This window comes from Nerophis ophidion, linkage group LG09, assembly GCF_033978795.1.
Source record: "Nerophis ophidion isolate RoL-2023_Sa linkage group LG09, RoL_Noph_v1.0, whole genome shotgun sequence".
In the NCBI taxonomy this organism is placed as follows: Eukaryota; Metazoa; Chordata; class Actinopteri; order Syngnathiformes; family Syngnathidae; genus Nerophis; species Nerophis ophidion.
Genome location: NC_084619.1, coordinates 61,233,073 through 61,243,072, shown reverse-complemented (window position 1 = coordinate 61,243,072; position 10,000 = coordinate 61,233,073). Strand labels below are relative to the sequence as shown.

At 46.7% G+C, this 10,000-nt stretch overlaps 2 protein-coding genes across 2 annotated transcripts in view; one reads left to right on the top strand and one right to left on the bottom strand.

Annotated features, from left to right (window-relative positions):
• Nucleotides 1-2,281, top strand: part of ppp2r5d (protein phosphatase 2, regulatory subunit B', delta) — a 25,540-nt gene extending 23,259 nt beyond the window's left edge. Inside the window, exon 17 of the mRNA XM_061911420.1 lies at nucleotides 1,491-2,281. Coding sequence (XP_061767404.1) covers nucleotides 1,491-1,628 — 138 coding nt within the window. The 3' untranslated portion in view covers nucleotides 1,629-2,281. The remainder of the gene's footprint in view (nucleotides 1-1,490) is intronic.
• mea1 (male-enhanced antigen 1) overlaps nucleotides 2,070-10,000 on the bottom strand; it is a 9,380-nt gene continuing 1,449 nt past the window's right edge. The window contains exons 3-4 of the mRNA XM_061911422.1: nucleotides 3,488-3,593; nucleotides 2,070-3,398 (exon numbers count right to left, since the gene is read on the bottom strand). Of these exons, the coding sequence (XP_061767406.1) occupies nucleotides 3,244-3,398; nucleotides 3,488-3,593 (261 nt within the window). The 3' untranslated portion in view covers nucleotides 2,070-3,243. The remainder of the gene's footprint in view (nucleotides 3,399-3,487; nucleotides 3,594-10,000) is intronic.

Sequence of the window (10,000 nt, the reverse complement as noted above, 5' to 3'; positions counted from 1 at the left end):
GGCTGCTTGTATCGCATGTTTTCCTGAAGGAATCAATAAAGTACTATCTATGTGATATTACATTTTAGTAAACACGCTGCAGGGATGCTTGTATAGCATGTGATATCACACACAAGTAAACAGGCTGTTTGTATCGCATGTGATATCACACACAAGTAAACAGGCTGCAGGACTGCTTATATCGCACGTGATATCGAACTCAAGTAAACAGGCTGCAGGACTGCTTGAATCGCACATATCACACACAAGTAAACAGGTTGTGGGGCTGCTTGTATCGCACATATCACACACAAGTAAACAGGCTGCAGGGCTGCTTGTATCGCATGTTTTCCTGAAGGAATCAATAAAGTACTATCTATGTGATATTACATTTTAGTAAACACGCTGCAGGGATGCTTGTATAGCATGTGATATCACACACAAGTAAACAGGCTGTTTGTATCGCATGTGATATCACACACAAGTAAACAGGCTGCAGGACTGCTTGTATCGTACGTGATATCAAACTCTAGTAAACAGGCTGCAGGACTGCTTGTATAGCACATATCACACACAAGTAAACAGGCTGTGGGGCTGCTTGTATCGCACATATCACACAAGTAAACAGGCGGGAGGGCTGCTTGTATCGCACATATCACACACAAATAAACAGGCTGTAGGGCTGCTTGTGTCGCACGTGATATCACACACAAGTAAACAGGCTGTAGGGCTGCTTGTATCGCACATATCACACACACGTAAACAGGCGGCAGGGATGCTTGTATCGCATGTGATATCACACACAAGTAAACAGGCTGTAGGGCTGCTTGTACCGCATGTGATATCACATTTAAGTAAACACGCTGCAGGGATGCTTGTATCGCATGTGATATCACACACAAGTAAACAGGCTGCAGGACTGCTTGTATCGCACGTGATATCAAACTCAAGTAAACAGGCGGCAGGGCTGCTTGTATCGCACATATCACACACAAGTAAACAGGCTGCAGGGCTGCTTGTATCCCATGTTTTCCTGAAGGAATCAATAAAGTACTATCTATGTGATATTACATTTTAGTAAACACGCTGCAGGGATGCTTGTATAGCATGTGATATCACACACAAGTAAACGGGCTGTTTGTATCGCACGTGATATCAAACTCTAGTAAACAGGCTGCAGGACTGCTTGTATAGCACATATCACACACAAGTAAACAGGCTGTGGGGCTGCTTGTATCGCACATATCACACAAGTAAACAGGTGGGAGGGCTGCTTGTATCGCACATATCACACACAAGTAAACAGGCTGTAGGGCTGCTTGTGTCGCACGTGATATCACACACAAACAGGCTGTAGGGCTGCTTGTATCGCACATATCACACACAAGTAAACAGGCGGCAGAGATGCTTGTATCGCACGTGATATCATTTTTTTGCTGATATCGGACCAATATCAATACTGGATCAAGACACCTCTAAACAAAGTGATGACATGATGTGTTTGTGGTCAGGTTGTGAAAGACGCCAAGAAGGAAAAGGTGGTGATGAGGAGGAAGTCGGAACTTCCACAGGACGTTTACACCATCAAAGCTCTGGAGGCGCACAAGAGGGCCGAGGAGTACCTGACAGCCAATCAGGAGGCGCTCTGACTGAGGGAGGCGGTCCAAGACGCCGCCGCCAGCTTCCCGGCATTAAGGTCGTCGCGAAGGAAGTCGACTCGAGCGCCGAGCCGCTAAGCTCCGCCCACCTTGTGGCAGAGCCACTCGGCAAGCTACGATACGTGCGAGGATGGTAGGCCACGCCCACTTGCAGCCGTCTCTGTCCGGAGTCGACTTCACGTGCGTCCGTGTGGTCACGTGACATCATCCGAGACCAGGATCACTTGTTATTTCGACCCCACCCCACCAGGGGGCGGTCTCAGCACACCCCCTTGTGGCCGTGTGCTATTACTACAACCGGCTGTCAAGTCGTCCACCAGGTGTCACATGACCTCCACGTCAGATCCTTGGAACACAAACAGCGGAGGTTCCGAATCTGGTTTTTGTCGCCGCCGCAGCTCCAATAAAAACATCCAGAATATTGTACACACGTTTGTCCAGGAGAAAGAAACCATCTTCTTTATTTATTCTTGCTAATCGTCATCAAAGTCGAAACATAACCCTCGCCTGCAAATCATTCGACGCTCACACACAATACAAATATTACATCACCAGTTTAACAGGAAAACTGGACTGCCATCTTGTGGACAATGGGAGTAATGCAGTGGACTGACCATGAATTAAAAATTGAAGTGTGCACAGCATTTTTAGTTATGACCCAATCCACACTACCTTTTCCATTCATAGTGCACAAAAAGCTAACATACAACAGCAGATGCTCACTTAATGTTGTGGATATTACAAACAAAAAATGTATTTACATCCACTGCAATTCATGATGGGAAGATTGCTAAACACTTTATCCATGTTTGGTATATCTTAGCTGCTTGATAACAAAATTTTAAAAGGTAGAAGTCAAACTTTCAAATACTCGAATTATATTTATTGTATATCCATTATAACAGCGTGTCCAGACTTTTACTTTGGACAAAAGCAGAGTAACTCGTAAAGTAAATGGACTCCTACCGTGTTTACTTCCGTGACTACCTCCCTAAAGTTTTATCAATCAGCTAAAATCCCCCAAACATTTTGCAATTTTCCCATCATGCCTTGCAATGGTTTTACATTGGTGTAAATGTGAATGTGTTTATGGTATTTGGACATTTTCTCTCCTATCCAAAGTTCAGTGAACAGTTTGTGTTTTGTGTTAGTTGTTTCTTCTTTTTTTGCACCATGACTAATGAAGGTTGTTTGGAATGGGTCATATAAGTTAATGCTGTTCTTTTATTCCCAGCTTCTTTCAAGTGTCATTGATCCGATTTACTTGCATTGACCACAAGATGGCAGCAAATTTGCCACGCTTTGATGAATTTATGACAATTTGCGGGCTGTAGTTTGGTCACACCACTGCACTATAATAATATACACATATATATATATATATAAATATACACACACATGTAGAGGCTTAATACATATGTGTATATATTATTTGACTTCACATGCTTTCGGCCCCCGTAAAAAGGTTTCAGCCCAATGCGGCCCCCACGTCAAAAAAATTGGACTCCCCGCTTTAAGACTTTCAAAAAAGGTGACATGTCAGAAAAATCCATCCTCACAAACGTGCTTTGGTCACATTGCCGTCCTGACGCCGCCTGGGGTCCACTCAGGTGTTGTTGAAGCGCGTACGCTGGCGGCTCTGCAGGGTGCGCTGCACGACGTCCCGCCACTGGTCGTCGGAGATCTCCCGGGCCCACGGCGGGACGCCCAGCGACGGCAGCGCCACCGTCGCCATGGCGCTCTTCACCAGCTCCACGTGAGCTGTGCAGGAAGTGGCGTCGAGATGTTAGCGACGACGAGGCTGCCAGATGGTCGGAAGTGTTCTAGTTGACCTGGGAGAGGTCTCATACCTGCGTCCATTGGAATGGAGGCGTTGCTACTCTCTGCCGCCGCCACTACCGGGTCCTCCTCATCGCTGTCGGGGGGCGGGGCTTCGGGGAGGTGCAGGCCCATCATCTGCGGGTCAGAAAAAGAAAAAAAAGTTGTTAAACTGTGTTTCAAATTTTTTTTTTTTTTTACAAACAATAAAAAAGCTGATATTCTATTGCCTCTCACACCCCCCCCACAGGGACCATATTTTTTACACCCCCTCAAAGTTGATTATTCTTTTATCTGTGTGTTTCAAAATAGTTCTTAACCATCACTAAAGATGCTAACACGCCTTTCACGCCCCCCAAAGGGGCCATAATTTTTTTTTTTACACCACCCACACCACAAAGTTAATGATTTTTTTTTTAATCTGTGTTTTATAATAATTATTTACCAACACTAAATATACTAATACGCTAGTGCCTCTCACGCCCCCTTTCCTTGGACACTTTTTACACCACCCACAGGGTCAGAATTTTTTTAACCCTCCTTCGAAGTTAATGATTAATTGTTTAATCTGTGATTTAAGTTAGTTCTTTAAAAAAAACACTAAATATGCTAACACACTTGCTTGCTTATGGCTGTCCATCAATTACGATGATGACATTGCTCCAGTAATGGGTTATTGAGGGGGGTTTCGAATATGCCATTGCATGTGGCTGTGCAGGCCAATACGTGACCCGCATGGTTTGCCACATGTGGGGCAGATGTAGTCCACGTTTGAGAGGGGGGCCCCTGCAGCGCGCTGATGTCGCTGTATACGTTGTCGTTTTGTCCTCTCAGTGGTCTGCTCCTGGAGATGAGCAATGCCGGCGTGACTGCAGTTGTGCCAGGTGTGGCGACCAGCAGCCAAGACTTCCAGTGCGGAAGGCTGGATAGCACAGCGCTTCAGGAGGGTTTTTATGTGGTCCTTGTAGCGTTTCCGCTGACCCCCAGGAGACCTACAGCCTTCCTGGAGTTGGCCGTAGAGGATCTGTCGGGGGAGTCTCTGGGCGGGCATGCGGATTACATGCCCCACCCAGCGCAGATGTCTTTGCGCAAGGAACGCTTGGATGCTGGGTGTTTGTGTCCGGTCAAAAATATCCACATGAGGGACCCTGTCCTCCCAGGTCAGACCCAGAATCCGTTGCAGGCAGCGGATGTGGTATCTCTCCAGGATTCTGACGTGCTTTGGTAAGGGGTCCAGGCTTCCGAGCCATATAGTGTGGACGGACAAACTGCTCTGTACACAGCTGCTTTGGTGGAAACTGTCAGGTTTCTGTTCAGGAAGACCCTGGTTTTGAGCCTACCGAAGGCAGCAGACGCTAACCCAACACGGACCTGGATGTCATTATCGATGTTACAGGTGGGGGACAGGACACTTCCGAGGTAGGTGAAATGTTGAACGATGGTGAGCTGCTGGCCATCAATGTTGAAGACAGGCACTTCTGACTGATGGATAGAGTGTTGCGCAATGATCTGTGTTTTTAAAATGTTGACCTTGAGTCCTAGGGCACTGTACGTGGATGAGACCACGTTAAGTGCACGTTGGAGAGAGTCTGGCGTGTGGGCAAGGAGAGCACAATCGTCAGCATACTGAAGTTCTAGGATCTGTTGTTTTGTAATTTTAGTGAAGGCCTGGAGGCGCCGGATGTTGAACAGACTGCCATCTAGCCGGAACTGTATGTGGATGCCATCTGTGGTTCCCAGAGCTTTGTGTGAGAGGAGAGTGACTGCTGAGAGAAAGAGGTTGAATATAACAGGGGCTGGGACACATCCCTGCCTGCCCCCGACTTTCACATTAAAAGAGGGGGATTGCTGGCCTCCAATGCGGACACAGGCTCGCATTCCATCGTGAAGTTGTCTCAGGATGTTGAGGAACTTTGGTGGAATTCCTATCCTTCCCAGTAAGTCCCAGAGGAGATTCCGGTTTACGGTGTCAAATGCCTTGGACAGGTCGATGAAGGCGATGTACAGATCCTGGTGGTGTTCCCGGCACTTTTCTTGTACCTGCCTGGCTACAAAGATCATGTCAGTAGTACTCCGATCTCTTCTGAATCCACACTGTGATTCAGGCAAGATGTTCTCAGAGATGTGAGTAACTAAACGAGAGAGCGTGATCCGAGCAAGGACTTTCCCATCAACCGAGAGCAGGGAAATTCCTCTGCTGTTTCCACAGTCGGCTTTATCACCTTTCCTCTTGAAGATGGTTATTATAGTAGCATCCTTCCATTCCTGGGGGATGGCTTCGGAGGACCAGGTAGAGTCAATCAACTGGTGAAGCCGGCGGGTGAGGAGATAGCCACCAAGCTTCAGTACCTCAGCTGGGATACCGTCAGGGCCTGGGCTTTTGTTGTTTTTTTGGCCCTTGATGGCTTTTTGGACCTCAGCAAAGGTAGGCGGGGAGTCCAGGTGGTCGACAGGGGGAGTGGTTGGGAAATTGGTGAAAATGTCCTGGTCAGAGGGATTTTCGGAGTTAAGGAGAGTGTTGAAATGCTCAGCCCATCTATTTAGGATCTGGGGTGTGTCCTTATAGAGGGTGACACCGTCTGCCGATATGACTGGGGTTATGTTTTTTCTCTGTGGACCATATATGGATTTGACAGCATCATAAAATCCATGAGAATTGTTGGTGTCAGCATAGAGTTGGATCTCGCTGGCTTTCTTGATCCACCAGTCATTCTCCATGGCTCTGAGGGTACGCTGGACTTCGGCTCTTATGAAAGAGAGTCGAGTTTTTAGTGTGATGGATTGTGGGTTGGCCAGGTAAGCAGCATGGGCTTTGTGTTTTGCCTGGAGAAGTTTATGGATATCCGGTGCACTGTTGTCAAACCAGTCCTGATGTTTACGCCTGGTGTACCCAAGGGATTCCTCTGCTGCCTGATGGATGGCAGTCCTTAGGGAGTTCCAGCAGGTGTTGATGTCAGGGTCCAGGTGGGTATCAGGGATTGCAGACAAATTTTCTGCAAGCTGTGCTCTGAGCTGGTCTACAAAGTGCTTGGATTTGAGTGCTTCACAGTTGAGTCTCTTGTTTGGTGGTGTTTTCTTCAGTTGGGGGCGGACTTCCATCTGAAATTTGGCTCTGATCATTCGATGGTCGGTCCAGCAGTCCGCTCCACGCATCGCTCTGGAGATTAAGACCTCCTTCCTGTCTCTACGACGGGTGATAATATAGTCGAGGAGGTGCCAATGTTTCGAGCGAGGATGTTGCCAGGAGGTCTTGAATTTATCCTTGAGCTGGAACATGGTGTTGGTGATGATCAACTGATGTTCAGAGCAGAGTGTAAGGAGGCGAAGCCCATTATCATTGAGCCTACCAACCCCGTGCTGACCAAGTGTTCCGGTCCAGAGCCCACTGTCAGAGCCTACCCTCGCGTTAAAATCCCCGAGGAGTATGAGCTTGTCGGTGGGAGGCGTTCCCTCTATGGCGGCGTTTAGTGAAGCATAGAATGTATCCTTGCTCTCGAGGTCTGCATCCAGGGTTGGGGCGTAAGCGCTGATAAGGGTGACATGGCGATTTTTGGTGAGTGGTACACGCCACGTCATGAGCCTTTCGCTTATACCCACTGGAGAATCTGGGATCTTGTGAAGCAGGGTTGTCCTGGCGGCGAACCCCACTCCATGTAGACGACGGGAGCCTTCTGGATGACCCTTCCAGAAGAAGGTGTAGCCTTCTCCCGCCTCCGTGATTGAGTCTTCCCCATGTAAGCGGGTTTCGCTCAGGGCGGCTATGTCAATGCCGTATCGGTTTAGTTCATGTACAACGAGTGCGGTTCTTCGCTGCAGGCGGCTGGAGAGATCACGCACATCCAAAAGTGTGCGGACGTTCCATGACGCTATTGTGAAGGGAATTTTGTTTTTTTTGTAAGTTTGTTTTCGACCGCATAAAGGGATGGCCCGGCTGCTGCGGTAGGCTGCCCGGGCGATGAGGAACAGACCATTTTTAGGCCACTTTTTCTAGGCCCTTCCCATTTCAGGGTGAGCAGAGCGGGGCTGCTCAGTCACGTGCGAAGCTGCCGGAGAGGCATGCTGTTCCATCCCATGCCATAGCGACCTTCACTCGCACCCCGCCTACGTGCAGGGTTGGGCTAGGTACTGCCAGTCACATCCTTGACCTGTACCAGCCGCCCTTCCCCATCGCCGCAGGACTTGAGGGCGGGAAGTTGGGGGGATTGGGGAGGTGGGGGGGTAGTGCTGAGGAGGAGCAAAAACACCTGCGCAGTGAATTGATTTAAGTGGTGGTAGAAGTGCGCAGTCTCTACCCACACTGTGTTGTCTTGGCCCCATGTGGCGTCCTCCAGTGGCATGAAAAGCTCATGACGACATTCTGCCACATGGGGTTGCAGAGGACTGCCAGAGCACCGGTCTGTTGGTGACTGCCTAATGCGGGTCCTCGCCACAGATTTTTCGTTAGGGGTTTTCTCCCGTAGCCTATATCCAAGTGGTTAGCCAGTAGGCACTGGTCAGTCGGATGGTGGTAGCTTGGATGAGGACTAAGCTATCCACCCCCGGGGGATCCCATGCTGTTTAGCCTGAGGCCGCAAGGCACACAGTTACCGGGGACTGCCACGAGGAGGCACAGCAAAGGTCTTGGTGATGGAGAGGCTATGTACTGGCGAGGAAAGACTTACGCATTCTGCTTTTCCATCGCTAACACACTACTCCCTCTCACGCCCCACTACTTTAATGATTGTTTATTCATCAGTGTTTCAAGATAGTTATTTACCAACACTAAATATGCTAAGATGCTATTGCCTCTCACGCTCCCTCCACCGGTCACCAAAGTTGATCATTTTTTTTATCTGTGTGTTTCAAGATAGCTCTTACACGAAAGATGCTAACACGCTACTGCCTCTCACATCCCCCCACATAGGCCAGAATTTTTTCTTTACCCCACCCACACCCCGAAGTTAATGATTATTTTTTTAATCTGTGTGTATTACAATAACTATTTACCAACACTAAATATGCTAATACACTACTGCCTCTCACGCCCCCTTTCCTTGGACATCTTTTACGCCACCCAGAGGGGTCAGAATTTTTTTAACCCTCGTTCAAAGTTTCATTTTTTAATCTATGTTTTAAGATAGTTCTTTAAAAAACACTAAAGATGCTATCACACTACTGGCTCTCACGCCCCCCCAGAGGCCAGAATTATTTTACGCCCCCCCTACTTTAATGATTTTTTTTTTGTCTGTGTTTCAAGATATGTTATTTACCAACACTAAAGATGCTAACACGCTATTGCCTCTCATGCCCCCAAAGTTAATTTTTTTTAATCTATGTTTTAAGATTGTTCTTTACCAACACTATATATGCTAACATGCTATTACCTCTCACACCCCCACATGGGCCAGAATGTTTTCTTTACACCACCCAAACCCCGAAGTTAATGATTATTTTTTTGATCTGTGTGTTTTACAATAATTATTTACCAACACTAAATATGATAACACACTACTGCCTCTCACGCCCCCTTTCACACCACCCACAGGGGTCAGAATTTTTTTAACCCTCCTTCGAAGTTAATGATTAATTTTTTATCTGTAATTTAAGTTAGTTCTTTAAAAAAACACAAAATATGCTAACACACTACTCCCTCTCATGCCCCACTACTTTAATGATTGTTTATTTATCAGTGTTTCAAGATAGTTATTTACCAACGCTAAATATGCTAAGATGCTATTGCCTCTGATGCTCCCTCCACCGGTCACCAAAGTCAATAATTTTTTTATCTGTGTGTTTCAAGATAGTTCTTACACAAAAGATGCTAACACGCTACTGCCACTCACATCCCCCCAAAGGGGCCAGAATTTTTCTTTACACCACCCACACCCCGAAGTTAATGATTATTTTTCAAATCTGTGTGTATTACAATAATTATTTACCAACACTAAATATGCTAATAACGCTACTGCCTCTCACGCCCCCTTTCTTTGGACACCTTTTTACGCCACCTACAGGGGTCAGAATATTTTTTCAACCCCCCTTCTGAGTGAATGATTTTTTTTTTTTTTAAATCTGTGTTTTCAGATAGTTCTGTAAAAAACACTATAAAGATGAAAACACACCACTGCCTCTCACGACCCCCCCCCCCCCCCCACCACCACTTTAATGATAATTTTTTTATCTGTGTTTCAGGATAGTTAATTACCAACACTAAAGATGCTAACACGCTATTGCCTCTCATGCCACCCCGGCCCCCAAAGTTAATTTTTTTTTTTATCTAGGTTTCAAGATCATTCTTTACCAACACTAAAGATGCTAACACGCTATTACCTCTCACACCCCCACATGGGTCAGAATTTTTTCTTTACACCACCCACACCCCGAAGTTAGTAATTATTTTTTTAATCTTTGTGTATTACAAATATTATTTACCAACACTAAATATGCTAATATGCTACTGCCTTTCACGCCCCCTTTTGTTGGACATCTTTTTACGCCACCCACAGGCGTCAGAATTATTTTTAACCCCCCCTCCAAGTTAATTATTATTTTTTTAATCTGTGTTT